This window comes from Gigantopelta aegis, chromosome 10, assembly GCF_016097555.1.
Source record: "Gigantopelta aegis isolate Gae_Host chromosome 10, Gae_host_genome, whole genome shotgun sequence".
Taxonomy (NCBI): domain Eukaryota; kingdom Metazoa; phylum Mollusca; class Gastropoda; order Neomphalida; family Peltospiridae; genus Gigantopelta; species Gigantopelta aegis.
This window is the reverse complement of record NC_054708.1, coordinates 91,508,512-91,527,421: the sequence shown is the minus strand read 5'-3', so window position 1 is coordinate 91,527,421 and position 18,910 is coordinate 91,508,512. Positions and strand designations below refer to the sequence as shown.

Here is an 18,910-nt window from a genome sequence, read left to right as displayed (position 1 = left end):
ACTTATTATTAAGAGAGCCATAATCACCATTAAAATTTGTATGGTTCGAAGCACCGGAATGCGAATCGTTTTCATTCTTGACGCCAGAATACGCGATCTCGGTTGAAAAGATCCTACTTTCATCCTCCATGGTTGTATTCCAATGCCCATATTATTAATTAACAGCCTTGTGGTCTCTGTTCTATACAGCTAGTTATTTTGTTAAGTGAGCCAATTTTAGCGTACTAGCACTTTTTTTTTCTGTGGAACCAAACCGGAAATGCACAAATGAAAAGTTCCCACTGCATCCCAGATAAAACGAAGCAGTTGATTGGATGTTTTTATTTTCTTTTTCAAAACGACATCACAATTGGCTGACAACGCTTTGGCAATATTTGCGCGCGTAATACTAATAGGACTGTATAGATCGAGACGCCATTTGCCTAGTTGTTTAATTGCTATTCATTATGTACGTTCTTTTGCAATGGTTAGTGGATGGACTTCACAGTGTTATTAACTACAAATCGATTTTGAGTCCAAGAAAAGAATTTGAAGATTATCAAATTGAGGAAATCGTGAAGGCCAACTTTTCAGGAACTCCATACTCAGCAAGGGTAATTGCTAAAGGTTCGTGGGTTTTCGTTTTTGTGAGGGGTTTTTTATTATTATTTTTTTTTTTTTTTTTTTATATATAAGCAGAAAGTATTTTTTTTTAAATATAAATTGTCTTTGTGCATTTAACTATTTTATAACCATAAAAAGAAATCCTCTAAACTAGAACTAAATATACGATCACCGGACGCCATTTTGTTTTCTCTTGTTTCTTAAAAAGGAAACAAAAGGAAGGCTAGTTGTTTATTGCATATATATATATATATATTATTACGTTTACAATATGTTTATTTACGGTGATAACATAAGAAAAAGTCCAAGGTCCATAAAGAGTTTGACTATGTCCAAATTAATACTGGAATTTGAACTGGGTCAACTGAAGCCATAAAAAAAAAAAAACCCACCAAAATTAAGCTTTGTACCGGTAATTGGTCTTAAAAAGCTTAGCAATTGGTCTTACATTATTGTAACAGTATAGGTATATAGTTACCTGTAAACAAATAATGAGCCAATATTTTTGTTACAACAAATTCATATTTTATTATTAATACATATTTATTAGGCTTGTTTTAATATATACTCTTCAAAAGAAGAAACGCAAAACCACATTGTCGTAACATTTGGAGAATTGATTTAATTATTGAATGGTGAGTCCGATAATTACCAAATGTTGCAGGATTGTTCACAATTCACGCTAGTCCATTGTGAGTAAGTGATAGGACACACCACCAAGGTGAAGGTCATCTGGAGTCAATACCGGGTGTGGCCTCCGCGTGTGTTGACAACTGCCTGGCACCGCCTGCCCATTGAAGCAACCAGAGTACGGATGACGTCCCGGGGGATGGTGGCCCACTCGGCCTGCAAGGCTGCTGCCAGCTCGGGCAGGGTCTGGGGCTGTGGTTGTCGCTGTCGGAGGCGTCGGTCCAACTCGTCCCATAGATGCTCAATTGGGTTCAAATCCGGTGATATCGATGGCCAAGGAAGGACATTAATGTTGTTGTTCTGTAGGAAAGCCGTTGTGAGACGTGCTGTGTGAGGCCTGGCGTTGTCATGTTGGAACACTGCGTTGGCGTTGGCCATAACTGGAACGATGTGTGGCCGGAGGATCTGGTCAATGTAGCCCTGTGCATTCAGGTTGCCCTGCACGTGGACCAGGTCAGTTCTGCCAGTGTGTGAGATGGCTGCCCACACCATGACACTACCCCCGCCGAATCTGTCCACTTCCTGCACGCAGTTTGCCGCATAACGTTCACCACGACGCCTATACACGCGACATCTTCCATCATGACGTCGGAGCAGAAATCGGGACTCGTCACTGAAGCACACCTGTCTCCATCGCAGTTGAGGCCATTGTCGATGAATCTGGCACCACTGCAGTCGGAGTCGACGGTGTTGTGGTGTTAAGATGACACCTCGAACTGGACGTCTGGCACGAATTCCTACCTCACGTAGGCGGTTCCGTACGGTCTGGTCGGATATCCTGCGCATACCTGGTATTGCTGCGGCTGTGGAGGTGGCAGTAGTCAATCGTTCCCGAAGGTGGCGTACCCGGATGTAGCGGTCCTGCCCGGGGGTAGTGACCCGTGGTCGACCGGATCTAGGGAGGTCACGTGTTGATCCATGTTGCTGGTAACGGTCCCACAGTCTGGAGATGGTGCTTGGGGACACATGGAATGCCCTGGCAACGGCCGTTCTGGATTCGCCTGCGTCTAGTCGGCCGATGGCATTGTTTCTCTGCGGTTCACCGAGACGTGGCATGTCCTGGATTGTCAACTGTCGGCCAGATACAGAGGCCAGGCAAGCGAAGACCCTGCACTTTTATACTGTCGGTGTTCATGTTGCACGTGCAGACAATGCACGTGCAGTGGTGACATGGTTTGCACGTGGCTGCGTTTTTGCGAATATTCACATTTTGGAACTTTATTGTACAGTAGCTGCGTTTTATCGAATGTAACCGTGGGAATGTGTTTGGGACATGCAGTGACCTTATATTCACAAAGCATGAACCGGTAGGAAACATAAAATCGGAGTTATAACCCATTTGTACCCTTTTGCGTTTCTTTTTTTGAAGAGTATATATATAAATGTATTTCAAATACTTTGTCTGGCTTACTACATATATTATTTTGTTTTAGGAACGAAAGAAGATTTGAAGGACAAAATGGCTTTAACTGCATCCAGCTCCACATCAATGAAAGGTATGTAGTCTTATTGTGTATGTACAGGCTTTTTGCCAGAGGGCACAATATAAAAGGTAACATTACATACCCTAAAATTTTCAAATTAGTGGATATAATTTTTATAATATTCCAATAGATCATAATAAGAGAAAGGCAATAGTTCCTTGTTTCATTCCGTCGTTGTCCCCCCCCCCCCCCCATTTATAAAAAATATATATGGTTAGTGTTTCTGCCAAAGAATTTTTTTTAGTATATAACCAGGTATGGTAGTACTCTGACTGTAAGAGAGCTAGATGGACATATGACATAAACACGCTCTCATTACAGTCGGAGACCAACCTATGTATTTTTTTGGCAATTCTCGACAACTAAAAAGTTGGCAAAGATTTCCACTCTAATACCACAACAAAACTATGTTTGACGTCAAATACCTTTACATCGATCATTTTTGAGTTAACTGATTAAAAAAAATCCACATATTAATCACCAATACACTACAGAAAGAAATCCGACAGCACCCACATTCAGCTACGCTTCGTGACACTCCGTCGCAAGAATTACAAAGCTCGGTGACCTCAAAAGGTTAACTTTAAAAAAAAAAAACATCTGCAAACATATTTGGGTTCATCATTATCTGATAGGCAAAAAAGTGTCAGCAATGTATATTAATATAAACTGTTGATGGTTGACATTAGCAAAAATCTCAATGACACAATTTGTTTGAATTCCCCCAACCCAAGTTTTATCTTCAACATGTAAATATCAATTACATCAGGGAACAATATTTCGAAATCTGAGGTAACCGAAAGTTGGTTCATCTGGTTTGTACCTAGGTAACCAATTGTTCGGTTACATGAATTATATTTGGGTAACCCATTGGTTACATGATCGGTTCCCTAAAAGTTACATTGAAATTATATTTTAAGTACATAATTTTTACCTCAAACATGAAGTTAAAACTAAATACAAAAGAAAACGCTTTATAAAACAGTTCTTTTTAATGTTTGCTAAAGTTAACAATATTGTAAAAGGACTAAATATCAGCCCCATTAGATACATTTGGAGGGAAATGCCCATTCCCGGTCCCTCTGAAGAATGACTCACAAGACTAATAATAAAAAATAAATAAAAGACTACCATTTGGCACAGCTATAATTAGATAATATGTAACATTTGGTATACAGCAGATAAAAAATATAAAAAAACAACTGTCCAGTTTCTCAGAACACTTCCAGATTCTTTTTTTCGTTTTGCAGTGACCTTGCAACTTTCTCTATACTACAGTGACGTTCCCAATTTTTTTTTTTTAAAGCTCATTATGTGATGTTAGTATTTTTCAACTTTTGTGACACTTTTGGATTTCTGTTTACATTAAAATCGTTTTCAACATTTGTAAAATTAGAGGCAATTCAATATTATGTCTCTATATATTCCTTAGAGATAAAATAGCTGATAATTTAGCCGTCCCCAGCAGTATGTGCACATTTTTTAAAAACTTTTGGCTCGACTCTATACTGAACATTTTAGTTTAGACTGGTCGCAAGTTACAACTGTTGTTTACTGGTTTGTAGGATGCTGTGCATTAAGTATCTAAGAATCAGTTTAAAACATTTAATGGAATACCATTCGGTCTATTGGAATACTAGTAGTAAGTCTGTGTGAATAAAACTTCCTGTAATCGTGAAGTTTGCAATTTTAATTTCTGAAAGGCTACAGGTCACGACATAACTGATTTGCGGTTCGCGTGGATTTAATTTTGCGTAACCGACAAGCGAACAGAACAGCTTTTTCTTCAGCTACATTTTTCTGCAGAACAAATCCTCGCGCTACTAAGACCTTTCTCATGCACTTGCCGGCAATTCCACCTAGTATGCAGTAATGCATAGATTGGAATATAAATAATTGTTTGTTACGCAATGTTGTACAGGGCGACGTAGCAGTCAGGTAAACTAGTGGTACATTAATAACTGAAGGGATAGTACATTTTTAGACAGCATAGTGGTTTTTTTAAATTCACTATTCCTATGGGATAGTGGTAAAAAAACAAAATTCAACCCCTGCCTGTATCTGCCAAGGAATAAACATAACATTTTAGCAGCACATTGTATTTGAACAATTCTTTGACACAATGTTTATTGTATGTGTACAACAGTTTAGATTCACAAAATGGAACATTTGGTATAAATACAATATTCTTTAAATTGGTGGATTATCAATAATTCACTGTTTGGTCAAAACAGAATTAATTGACAATAGTATTTTTGTATCTACATAAATCCATGTTAAATATTCGAACATGCTCCCCTGAACATCCAGTTTCTTTGTTTTCGATTCTTGATGGTGAGAGCAAAAATATTCTTTGAAATTCAAATAATTTCATTACAACCCATAAAACACAAGTAAATTGGCAATAAAAGTATGTTTGTATGTGCTTAAGAGTGTTAACTTTAAGCTATAATAAAAACTTAGTTTAACAGATTATTTTGAAATTTCCACACCTTTGGACCAAATATTATGGAATGGCCCAACCCTGTTAATTATTTCTCAGATTTGTAACTTTCATTTGTATTCTTTTTGTGCTGAAGTGTTGTTAAAACAGTTCATTATACGGTGCTTTCAACTGGAACAAGTCAAAAACTAATTTAGTATTTTCAGGGTGTTAATTGAATATTTACAAATATTTATGATCAGATTATTTTTTATTGCAGAAAGTTCAAGTTCACTTGATGCAACCAAACCAGCAACATCCCGAAAAAGACAGGCACTTGACAAAGAACCGGAGAAGATTTCCAAGATTAAAAAAAATTACTCTGCTGAAGATAAATTAAACAAAGAAAAAAAGGAGGCAAGACAGAAAAAATTGGATGTGGACAAGAGAAAAAATGCTGCTGCTATACTTCTTGCTGACTCAATTATTTCAAAACGTAGAGAAATGCCAGCTCTTTTTTCTTTAGACCATGAAAATCCAGCTGATTCATACCTGCCACAGCATGACAATGATACAAACTACAGTGTGTTTCCTCCTCTGATCAGTCAAAGCTACCAGTTGTTGTTAGATGGTACCATATGGAAGATGAAAGGCCTCCAGAGTGCTGCATCATAGAATCGCTTCAGACCCCCCTTGACAGAATACAACAACTACAAGATGAATTGGAAACAATAAAACAGGAACGGGATATGTTGAGGAGAGAGGTTCAAATTTTGAAACAAGCTGGTGCACCAGGTGAATTTCAAATTATTTTATGGTCAATATTAGGTATAACTTGTGGCATGATATGACTTAATGCAGAATGTTGGTCAATTGTTATTGTTTTTCAACCCATGAGAATTTAAAATTTGTGTAACCCATATCAGAAGAGTGATACTTCTCTTTCCCCCCCCCCCCCCCCCCCATTATGTTTAGTAAAGATATACATTTTGTTGTTAAATAAGAAAAATGAAGAAAATTTACCATGTTGCAATTCAGACAATGGGTTTTTGGTGTTATCTTCCTTAACATGGAAGAGACAAGAATACCATTACAATATTTAAAGTAGCTTTACTTTATTTTTCTCAGTGTGTTTCATTTGGGACAGATGTAGAAATTAATTTTTCTGCATGTTTAATAAAAAGTTTTTACCATTACTTATTAAATATATCAAGTTCAAGTGTGAGTCTCGTTAAAATGATTCCCATGTTTATTACCCTATCCAGTATAAGTTGCATTTACAAATTTAGATTCAGTGAAGCAACATGTTTTAAAGTTATTTTATTGTTTACTATTACCATAAATTGACTATTTAAACAAAAAATTCAAATATGTTTGGGTTGGTGTTGCCATGAACATGTCATACTGTTGCACTGTTGATGTTTAGTTCATAAATATTTTGTCTTATATTTTAGCAGACTTGAATGCAACCCCAACAAAAATTTCTTTCCTAAAAGATCTGACAAGACATCTAGAGAGTAAGAATGGATTGGAATCGTTGCCTACCTTACATCATGTGACACCGGTAAGGTTAACATGTGAAATAAATTATTTCCATTAACACATTAAATTTCAACACAATTACAACTTTCCAGGGAACATTTTGTTTTCAAAATCTTAGCAATATTTCTAGTCAGTCAACTACTGTTTAATGTTTTAAAATTGTGTAGTGATCTCTGAAACTTGCAACATAATACTGAACAAAATGCTCCCTGCTTTCATTTGCTTCTCACTTTTTCATATTTTTAAACATTGACTAATAAATATTAATTTATAATTCTATGATTCCTCAAATGTAAATATCACATTTAAGAAGAAAACACTAGATTCTGTATTCTAATATGCTTATGTATGAAATTATAATTAGCTCTGCTGCATATAACACAAACTTTGACTGATGTGTCAGAAATGTGGGTGCTACCCCAAGAACCTATTTACTTATTCATATGCTACTAATTCTATAAATTTATAATTAATTAACCCCTGATACATATTTTGTCATTCACTTATAAAATCAAGCACATTAATTACATTTACGTTTTTATTTAATGGGGAAAAAACCCTGCTGTGATCATGGTAAAAATGCCCCAAAAGTGTTTAGTCTACCATGATATTCCAAATTTCTTTGGAAAACACTGTATATAATGTAATATGTTTGTGTACTGTTTTCTATGTATTAGCCGACTCCTTGTACAAGCCGACCTCTTAGTTTGACCCTAAATATCAAGTACAAAATCATCGGCCTCGTGTATAAGCTGAAGTCATCTTTTGTCCAATTATACATTGTATTGATTTCAATAATACTGTTGACAAATAGACTTTTCTTTTTCATTATATTTTCTTCCCCTTTAATTATTACAGACACAGTAATAATTATCGCAATGCTGTACTTAATGTCTTCCATGCTGTGCAAAACTAATTTAGCACTGATAAATCATAACAAGAAAATAAACAATTCAAGCTGTAACAACATATCACTGCACATAAGTAATTTAATAATTCACTGGACAGCAAATAAACTCATTACGGCATGTTTAATCCTTGTTTCCCGACTCGGAAAGAAACGATTCTGTGACTTGTCCATGTCTGTTGTATACACAAAATTGTGTGATCCAATCAAATAAGAGCTTACAAAATAATATAGACAGAGGTGTCAAATAAAGATGGCGGAGCACATTTTTACCATTGAAATGTCAATAAAACAAATAATTTTTATTATTATTCATCAAACTATTAATGCATTAAAGAACAAAAAACTACATAATACTGCGTGATGCAGTGTTTTATTTATACTGTGCACAAATTATTGTTAGATAATCTGTGAAAGGCTGTAAGGGTCTGGGTCGGGAGTGTTTTCGATCGGAATTTTATGAATCAATTTGTTGCCTCCGTGTATACGCCGACTCTCTTCTTTTGGAAAGTCTTAAAGTCGGCTAATACATGGCAGTATACGGTAGATAATGTTTTTTCTCTCAAAAAGTTCCATTGTTTACATTTAAATTGTTTGTAGCTTGTAACCAGTGTGTATGAAATCTTATAAATGTACCGTAATAATGTATTTTCATTTGAATTTTTCTTGAATTTTTAGAAACTCCCAAGAAAGAACCTTATGACAAACACTAATTATCAGAATATTTCTGATAAAGAAATGAACAATTTGGCTGTATCATCGCCAACAAGTGTAAGTTGTTGCTATTTAGTTTATGAACTTATATACTGCTATTGTAACATGTGACTGACCATAGCACAGACATCAAAATAAGTTGAGAATGGCCGTTCAGGTTACCACATGTCAAGAAAGTCTAGAATGGTATTTTATTCTCCACAAAATGTTATTAAAGAAGAGTACACCACTTTACACTTCGATCAATTGAATGTTATTTGGATATACATTAGAGCTGTTGCGATACTGTACGTGTCCCGATACTTGGGTCACGATCTTTAGCCTTTCATATCTTTTCATATCAATCATCGATAATGAGACATGCTGTATTACAGGATAGTTCTATTGTCACCTGACAAAATGAAATTGAACTGTTTCGAAATACAAATGGGAAGTCTTCAGAAAAATAAACAACATGCTTGTTCAATGCAGTTAATTGTAGATTTTTCTTGTTAATGTGTTTAGGTTTCAATGCAGACCACTGGGCAGTTACAACATCCCCTGCTGTACTGAAAACCAAAAATGATTAATCGATGTATCGTGTGGTGGCCCTCATATCGCAATACAATACTGTATCGTTGCTGCTCTAATATAGTATTTATAATGGAAATATAAATTTGTGATAACCTAAAGGTTACCATGCATGTCTGTATTTTGTGGTAACCTGTATATTGGTTACATAGCCCATCACTCATTTCGATGCCTTTAGCATCCTTGTACATAATACCAATGAATGTATTCACAAGATTCATACAGGCGAATAGTAAAATATCACAATTATGTTGATGCTAGAACAATCTTCAAACAGGTCGTGAAAATAACTTTAAAAACACAAGTATATGAACGTTGATTCAATGTATTACTTGTTGCCCCAATGTTTGTAGGAGCTCAGACTTGGATTTTACTGCATCAGACACTGATGTTTTAACAAAGAAATTATTTTAATATGTCATTTAAGTCTTAAAAAAAGGCTGGTCCAAACAATCTTAGTAGTGATGGCAATGTTAGGACTTTAAAATACTGGTTTATTTGCAATGTTGCAAAAATAAGGTAGTTTTATTCAGAGAACACTGGAGCAAATATGTCCCTTACTGGTTACTAGTGTGTGTGTGTGTGTGTGTCCCTTCTGGTGTATATTTATATTTAATACTGTTTTTATCATTGCAGGACACTGGTGCCAAAAAATTCAGACTACTATCTGATCACCAGATTTTTGTCACCAGTCAGCAAATGAGTTTGATTAAACAATTAGGGATCAACCCTAGGAAACTGATGAATGTGTTGCTGGACATGCTGTTCAGCAAAGATATTTTGGCGATATCTTCTGCCAAAGGTTCAAGAAGAGCGGTCAACAAGGCCAGTGGCATGGACAGCCGACAGTTGGATGTAGATATAATTGCTGCAATTAAAGGTACACATATACTTTTCTATCATAGTGTTTTGTGGTCAATGTGTCACTCAATTGAATTATTTTCTATAACAAGAAAAGCTAGTTTTGAAGCATACTAGTATTTAACTGATGCAGGAAGTATTGTGTATATTTCTGTGAATACATAGACATGTACTGCATTGTTTTATCTGACACATTCAGGGTCAATTGAATGGTCAATTGGTTACGTGGTGAACAGTTACATTCTCAAATTAAAAGTACCATATATCAGTACTAACAGTGAGAATCAGTTTGTTTTTAAATACATTTGAACCACCAATGTAGCAATAGTTTAAATGTGTTATGATTAGGTAGGTGCAACTCATAGGTTACTTCACCCAAGTATAAAACTCGTGACCATAGATTTTTAAATGTTGTACCCTGCACATGTTGGTACAAAATACGCTTTATTCTAATATGTAGAAAAATATCCAAATTGATATATACTACACAACTAATATTTTACGAAAAATGTTTGTGCAATTATTATTTTTTATTTGATTAGATCAAAATGATAGTCAAACAATAACACTTAGCATGCACATTACTGCAATATTTTTCTAAATTTAAGTTGTCTGTAAGCTGCATGCATAATGTCAGAATTGGTCACAAATGCTATTAAAATTGTGGCTGATCCTGCTTAAAATTAACTTGCCTTGTTTTTTTTATTTATTGTTTTTTGCTAAAAGTTTTTTATTATGACACTTGATTTTAGGATAGCTAACACTTTATGAATTACTTAAATAGGTATATATTCATCAGTTTACTATGTCATAACTTGTTATCCTGGAGGGTGTATAAATGAGTATAATTATTCACATGAACAAGGTTACACAATAAATGTCTCTTCTTCATTTGCAGAAACAAAATATTGTGATTTTCTTTTCTTTTCTTTTTAGAGTACACCCTTCGGGAGTTCAAAAAGGATGGAAAAGCCTGCATGAGTGAATCAGATATGAATAACCTAATCAACACGAATTGTGCTAGTGCAAGGAGAAATTTAAAAAAAATGACATGATGACATTGAGATGAAAGCAGTGTGTTAAATTGAGATAAAGTGCTAAAGAAATTTTGTGCTATAAAAATATAAAATGTCTTTAATATATGATAAATATTTACAGTTTAAAAAATGTTTTTTTATTTCATTTCATATTGGGTAAAACGCATGCAGCAAGGTTGTAAAAAAGTTCCAAATACTAGCTTAAACTGAATAAGCTTGCGGGAAGCTCGTCGCAAGGTTGCGGGAAGCTCGTCGCAAGCATGCAATAAGCTTGCAGGAAGCTCGTCGCAAGCTTGCGGCAAGGTTGTAAAAAGGTTCCAAATACTAGCTTAAACTGAATAAGCTTGCGGGAAGCTCGTCGCAAGCATGCAATAAGCTTGCAGGAAGCTCGTCGCAAGCTTGCGGCAAGGTTGTAAAAAGGTTCCAAATACTAGCTTAAACTGAATAAGCTTGCGGGAAGCTCGTCGCAAGCATGCAACAAGCTTGCAGGAAGCTCGTCGCAAGCTTGCAACAAGCTTGCAGGAAGCTCGTCGCAAGCTTACGGCAAGGTTGTAAAAAGGTTCCAAATACTAGCTTAAACTGAATAAGCTTGCGGGAAGCTCGTCGCAAGCATGCGACAAGCTTGCAGGAAGCTCGTCGCAAGGTTGTAAAAAGGTTCCAAATACTAGCTTAAACTGAATAAGCTTGCGGGAAGCTCGTCGCAAGCTTGCAACAAGCTTGCGGGAACCTTGTCGCAAGCTTGCAACAAGCTTGCAGGAAGCTCGTCGCAAGCTTGCGGCAAGGTTGTAAAAAGGTTCCAAATACTAGCTTAAACTGAATAAGCTTGCGGGAAGCTTGTCGCAAGCTTGCAACAAGCTTGCGGGAACCTCGTCGCAAGCTTGCGGCAAGGTTGTAAAAAGGTTCCAAATACTAGCTTAAACTGAATAAGCTTGCGGGAAGCTCGTCGCAAGCTTGCGGCAAGGTTGTAAAAAGGTTCCAAATACTAGCTTAAACTGAATAAGCTTGCGGGAAGCTCGTCGCAAGGTTGCGGCAAGGTTGTAAAAAGGTTCCAAATACTAGCTTAAACTGAATAAGCTTGCAGGACGCTCGTCGCAAGCATACAACAAGCTTGCGGCAAGAAGCTTGTCGCAAGGTTGCGGCAAGGTTGTAAAAAGGTTCCAAATACTGGCTTAAACTGAATAAGCTTGCAGGACGCTCGTCGCAAGCATACAACAAGCTTGCGGCAAGAAGCTCGTCGCAAGCTTGCGGCAAGGTTGTAAAAAGGTTCCAAATACAAACTTAAACTGAATAAGCTTGCGGGAAGCTCGTCGCAAGCTTGCAACAAGCTTGCGGGAACCTCGTCGCAAGCTTGCGGCAAGGTTGTAAAAAGGTTCCAAATACTAGCTTAAACTGAATAAGCTTGCGGGAAGCTCGTCGCAAGCTTGCGGCAAGGTTGTAAAAAGGTTCCAAATACTAGCTTAAACTGAATAAGCTTGCTGGAAGCTCGTCGCAAGGTTGCGGCAAGGTTGTAAAAAGGTTCCAAATACTAGCTTAAACTGAATAAGCTTGCAGGACGCTCGTCGCAAGCATACAACAAGCTTGCGGCAAGAAGCTCGTCGCAAGGTTGCGGCAAGGTTGTAAAAAGGTTCCAAATACTAGCTCGAAACGCGGTAGTTACTACCTTGCCGCAAGGTTGTTACCAGCTATTTATTAAGCTTGCAATTTTTGTTTGGGAATTTACTGTCTGCACTTACCATAGTTGGACACCCAATAGCCGATGTATTTTTCGTGCTGGGGTGTTAGAAATATATATAGCCTATGTAGCGTAAATAATTGTGGTCTGTGGCCAGATGTATCAAATTAGGTTTAGAGGAGATCACTTATAAAAAGCGTGAAATACACAATAATATAGTATAACCCTGACCTACATAGTTATACTGATCGTGCAGGTGAAAGTTCGAATAGACCAAATCAGTTCCTATTGTGGGGCGAGACATAGCGTGGTGGTAAAGTGCTCGCTTGATGCGTGGTCGGTTTGGGATCGATCCCCGTCGGTGGGCACATTGGGCTATAATTTCTCACTCCAGCCAATGCACCACGACTGGTACACCAAAGGCTGTGGTATGTGATATCCTGTTTATGGGATAGTGCATATAAAAGATCCCTTTCTGCTAATCGAAAAAGAGTAGCCCATGAAGTTTCCTCCCTCATTATCTGTGTGGTCCTTAAAGGAGCTCAATCACGGATTTAGTGGGCCTTATTTCTCTAAATATGCATTATAAATGGAAATTACATTCATTTGGAATACCAAACCTAGTTATTGTATGATCCTAAACATTTTATTTGAACTACGATCGAGGGAATTCCATGACACGATTCAGTTTTAAAATTTGGAACTCTTCTTTAAATGAGATATTTAAAATACGGAAAAACAGACTCGTAGTGATGAGGCTATATATACGACAACCGTATAATGTATTTTTGGATTTGATATAAACGATCGCCGTGTATATAGAGACTTGGCAAATGAGGGCCGGCTATATACATGACAAATAATAAAAAAATATATTATTTCATGATGAAAATAACCGTGAATACGCTGAAATAAAATAATAAAAAATTGGAACATGAACTCACCATTTATTATTATTATTATTATTATTATTATTATCAGGCGAGTGTGCAAATTATTTTGACAGGTTCACAAAGTGGTATTTCGGTTTTAATATATAGCTAAAAAAAAACAGTGTACTGTTGCATGTTTTGTCCTCCAAAGGTTGGCTACTTATTACTTAACCCAGTTGAATCCAGTTCTACATGCAGGGACAAGTTCAGTCTGCCGTCTGTGCATGTGTGCGCACACGTTAATCTTGCATTTTTATAGCCAAAATTCCTCCAGGTAAAACACCGCCCCTCCACCTCAAAAAGGTAGTAGTAGGCTAGTAGTAGTAGTAGTAGTAGTAGTATTACATGTATTATAATGTTGGTAAAATCATGTCGCGGTGGGGTGGTTGTTACAGAAAAGTTAAATAAATTTAGAGGGGGACCCGGGTGTGGTCTCAGCTTTACTAGTAGCCTATTAAAAAAAAAAGTATTTTGAGTTTTATTGCCCTTGCAATTTTGAGCATTTGAAATGTGACTAAATACAGCAAAATAACCTTTTAGTCATATTTATTTGCTCTAAAATTAACTTAATTTTTTTTTTTACGTATAAGCAGCCTCAAAATTGCAATCAGTGAAAAATTATTAAGTTCAAGCCCTGTTAGTTTGTGTACTGTCCGTAGTTAGTTTTTCTTTCAGTTAATCAACCTCCTCAGCAGCTGATAATTTGTAATTGTCATTTTTATTTATTTATTTATTTATTTATTAATTATTATTATTATTTTTATTATTATTATTTATTTATTTATTTATTATTATAAATTTTTTGTTAGTACTGTAGGGACAATATGACGCTATTCATATATCTATGGAAAACGTACACAAAAGGGTCCGTTAAATTCATATACTCACCCACCCGCTCTCCTGTTCAAAAAATGCACTGTTCGTACAGTACTTAGTATGTATTCCTCCTGTTCCAGATGGTTCAGTAATATGGATCAATCAAATACATGTACTTATTTACCGCCTATATACATTTTTGCTGTGAATATAGCCAGCCCTCGTTAGTGGTGGCTATATATATACACGGCCTTCGTATATATAGTCACATATAGTATATAAACACCGGCCGTCTAGTTCAGAGTATTCTTTAAGAAAATGTATGTAACAATTCCTATCTCAATTCCTATCTCATGTCAACTGTTATGGACACCGGCCGTCTAGTTCAGAGTATTCTTTAAGAAAATGTATGTAACAATTCCTATCTCAATTCCTATCTCATGTCAACTGTTATGGCATATTTTGCATAATATTGAATTTGACACGGTGAAAAATGAAGGTGTTCATGATCCAGATGTTTAGAATTTTTCGCGTATGACTAACGATACATTTACCTATAGATGATCATGCAAAGGCCTAACTAGTCGGGGTTGTCGACGTTTAACATGCTTCTGTTACTAAAATAAATTAATGTATCAGCTTATTATCATTCAGTACATGTTTTTATTATTTTTTAATAACTTATTTTCATTGTTGTTGTTTTTCTATTTACCCTACGTCGCAGAGGACGGTCGATTTCGTAAATCGTTTTGACACTGCGGTTATTCGGGGAATGCCCGTCACGTGACTCAAAATAATATGTCACACCTCTGCTCTCCAAATAGCCGATATTTTTCTCCGAATTATGGACCGTACCCATAAACGGTAATTCAATTATTTTTATAAAATATCAATAATAAGTGTGATATGGTGGTTATATAGATGGTTCAATAAAGTACTTTTAGGTACAAATCAAATGTATATATTGTCATATAATACCTTGTTAGGTCAATAATTAGGTCAGCCAATTGTGAGAGAGCGTGTTTAACCATATGTCCTACGCCAAATAACCGTAAATAAAATGTGTTGAATGCGTCGTTAAATAAACCATTTTCTTCCAATGCCTATATATATATATAGTCGATAATGTTAAAGTTTACTAATAAAACTGATATAAGCAGTGTATCAACAAACTCAGGCAGTAGGCTCTACACCAATAAAAAGTGTGGCACGTACTCACATTTAATCTACCTGCAAGAAAATGTTGGGCCACATACCATTTAAGAGATTTAAAGTTACAGTCTCTGGTTACCATATTATAACATCATGTACAAATATGAAATACAAGCTCAAATGCACTTTTAAAAAACTCGTGTGTGTTCGCTATGAACGGAGATCGTCAAAAGTATACGCTTGATTCGTCGCCTGTGCCACCATAGCTCGGCAAAGCAGAAACGACAGCCTGTTGTCAGTTTCAGTTAACACGTGTGTTTGCCGATTTCAAATTGTAGGGTTTGTCTCAAAAAATTAAAAGAGAAATCTTGCGCTGTACGAAGAACGTTCGGTTGAGGATACGGTACTAGAGTTTTTCGTTAAAACCGGTTTGATCCTGACAACGTATTATCGACAATCATACCTTCCTGCATGTGTATTTCAGAATTAATATTTTATAAAGTGTTAGTAGAACTTTCAAAGTTTTGTTTGTATACTAGTAACACATTAATCATGTATATATTTTTAAAATAAAATATACTAAAGTAGACGATGAACGTTTTCACTTCTTAATTTTACGTGTTAATATCGACAAATTTAAATAAATATTCTTTCGTTTGGAAAGGATAAAGTTAGTGGGGAGTTGTTTAACGACATCAAAGTTAGAGCATATTGATTTAATAATCATCTGACGCCATACAACTGTAAATAAAATGTGTTGAGTGCGTCGTTAAATAAAACATATCCTATCCTTCCTTCCATCTGCTGTTGTATGTCTAACATTTGGTAATTTTGACATATAATCTTAGAGAGGAATCGGGTGCATATGCAGGGGGAGGGTATTGGAGGTCGAAACCCTTACTTGCCCAAGCTTAAAAAAAATTGACATGTATTTTCTGGGGGAGCATGCATGGCCCCATATAAACTTTCCTCAACACAGTCTATAGGGTGTATAGTACCAAATCAAATCCCATAGACGACAATAGTAACATATGTGGCTAAAACTCCTACCTGCAACGTATCAACCGACATAAACGCCACGGATATAAATACTACCACCCCTCACACTTAAAGTGAATCAGAAAAAAATGGGGGTCAAGCTGCTCGTTTCTGAGATAACAGGTAGCGTCTATGACTACCCTAGTTCCGCACAAAATTCGAGTACTTTTTTTCACAGGTACCCCATACATGTTTCAAGCACAAGGCAACTTGACACATTAGTATTAGATGAAATAAAATTGCATATTTTTTTTACCCAGATAAAACTATTATTTTTTACAACCAACACACTCACATTTATAATCAATCACAGGACTTGTGGTGTTCACTTCTCTATCAAAAGTTGGGTGCACCTCGAACTTTGACCAAGTTATTTGGTTTAGTACTACCTATACTGATAACATACATTTTTCAAAAAGTGTCCAGCTATGTGTCTTTATGACAACCAGGGTCTGGTGTATTCTGACATAAATTGACAACCTCACTGAAACTGTTGTTTCTACAGTGCAACCTAATATAATGTACACCTCAAAAAGCATATATATTGTATATAGTTTTGTACAAATGCAATATGTCATATTAAACAACAAAATGTTTTAAAATAAAACTCCTGAAGATATTTACTTTCAGTTGGGTGTGTGTACTCAGGTATATATGTAGAGACAACAAAGATAGTCAGAGTATCTCTACCCCTTTAAAGGAAACATGACACGAGACCATATTATAGCTCATTTTAAAAGCAAAATGATATAAAAATAATATACAAATAACTTTATAACAATAAAATATGTGTAGTTAACTTAAAATGAAGAAATTACGCTAATCAGTATCAAAGTACGATTTATGCATATTTATTCGTGAGCGTTCGGAAAAAAAGGGAAGTGACGTCAGAGCCGCTGTACTCTTCCATTGTTGTTAACTGTTTATATATGGAGTAAGGGGCTTACGATCTTTTCAGTCCAACAGTGCCGTACTGCGCGGCCTTTGGGTGTAAAAATAAACAGTTTAAACGATCGGGATTGTCTTTTTATGGTTTTCCAAAGGATTGTATCCGAAGAAAGACGCGTGTATTTTATCGCAAAAGAAAAGATTGGACACGAACACCGCATAGTACTTTGGTGTCGGCCTATTTACAGCCCGGCCGAGCCCGAACGTTACCCGGAGACAAAAACAGTACTCGGTTGCGAATGCCGAGGTGTACATTGTACATATTTGGCACAAAGATACACCTCAGCATGATGTATTTATATATGTTAAAACAAAAATGTAGAAATTTTTATTTATTTATTTTTTTGGGAAAAAAAAGATTTTTCATGTTAGGGCTGTATATATATAGGCCTACATAACAAAATCTGTATTCACCGTCCGAAGAAGGAAACGTCAATAAGTAATTAAATATGGCATATACAAACATGAGATTTGGCATGAGGATACATCTCAGTACGATGTATTTAAATATGTTTTTAAAAAAACGTGTAGAAAACAATAATAATTTAAAATAATGTTTTTAATCTTCAGGCGGAATACGTCACAAAAACGTTCCTCATCGCCCGAAGCCCCAAAGTAACACGAAGTTCAATACAAAATAAACCACTACTGTCGGTGTCGAAATAACTATTATGTTTCATCCACGGGCTGACTTGAGAATCGGAGTGTTGTTTTAGTTAATTGGTCCTTTCTTTCCGTGGCCTGCACATATGATTCCTGATTGGCAGGTGTATATTGCAGGGTATCGACCAGGTAAGTGATTACCACAGTCTAGACATACGTACAAAATACGTGCCAGTTTTTTTAAGATCACAGGGTATTGTGGCGTAACCTGTCGCGACTATAGTACAATGTTAATGGACATTATCAGCCGCCCTGCTTCATTACTGTAAATAATGCTGTAAAACCCTTGATTAAGTAGACTTTCCCATCTAAAATTACAAAACTGACCAATTACGTTGTACCAAAGAAAAGAAAATTATCACTTGGGTATCGTGAGTGGTCGTTTTTACTCTAACGCACCCTACCAATAGGCCTAATAATATGCTACTTTTTTATGAGAGAAAAATACTATAACCCCATTTCGTTCTATTGATGCAAATAGAAATATATTTAGTTTAAAAGTTGATTATACTCTCAAGTCATTTATGTTGTTTTACAAGTCAGGTTAATGAAAGTGAAGCGCCTTGTCGTAAATTAGAGCGTTTGTTTACACTGTGCATACAGATTTCATTATGTACAGCCCGAACATAAAAAATGCGATATTTTCTAAAAAAAAAAAAAAAAAAAAAAAAAAAAAATTGTTTGTCCTACATTTATATTTTTTACATATTTAAATACATCATATCGAGGTGTATCTTTATGCTAAATATGAACAGTATACACCTCGGCATTAGCATCCGAGTTTTGGTTTTGTCTCCGGGTTACTTTCGGGCTCCGGGCTGTAAATTGGTCGACTGGTCTGGTCTGGCACCATCGGTTT

The 18,910-nt window shown here is 35.9% G+C and overlaps 1 protein-coding gene across 3 annotated transcripts; it reads left to right on the top strand.

Moving 5' to 3' along the window:
- Positions 1-418: 418 nt before the first annotated feature.
- LOC121384458 lies at positions 419-10,876 on the top strand. Of its 3 annotated transcripts, XM_041514859.1 has the most exons (7): positions 419-606; positions 2,727-2,789; positions 5,480-5,994; positions 6,654-6,763; positions 8,327-8,419; positions 9,569-9,812; positions 10,730-10,876. In XM_041514859.1, exons 3-7 carry the CDS (start codon positions 5,838-5,840, stop codon positions 10,846-10,848), a joined length of 723 nt encoding a protein of 240 aa, XP_041370793.1. In that variant the 5' UTR covers positions 419-606; positions 2,727-2,789; positions 5,480-5,837; the 3' UTR covers positions 10,849-10,876. The 3 variants fall into 3 exon arrangements, with proteins under 3 accessions (XP_041370793.1, XP_041370795.1, XP_041370794.1); XM_041514861.1 differs by lacking the exon at positions 419-606 and having other exon boundaries at positions 2,675-2,789; positions 6,657-6,763; XM_041514860.1 differs by lacking the exons at positions 419-606; positions 2,727-2,789 and having other exon boundaries at positions 5,223-5,994.
- The last annotated feature ends 8,034 nt before the right edge of the window (positions 10,877-18,910 follow it).

What these genes read in the sequence shown, in the direction of transcription:
- LOC121384458 (XM_041514859.1), top strand. Translation starts at nt 5,838, where the DNA reads ATGGAAGATGAAAGGCCTCCAGAGTGCTGCATCATAGAATCGCTTCAG. An exon ending in CTGTATCATCGCCAACAAGT is followed by an intron (nt 8,420 to 9,568) that starts GTAAGTTGTTGC and finishes TTATCATTGCAG; the next exon opens with GACACTGGTGCCAAAAAATT. An exon ending in TATAATTGCTGCAATTAAAG is followed by an intron (nt 9,813 to 10,729) that starts GTACACATATAC and finishes TTTTCTTTTTAG; the next exon opens with AGTACACCCTTCGGGAGTTC.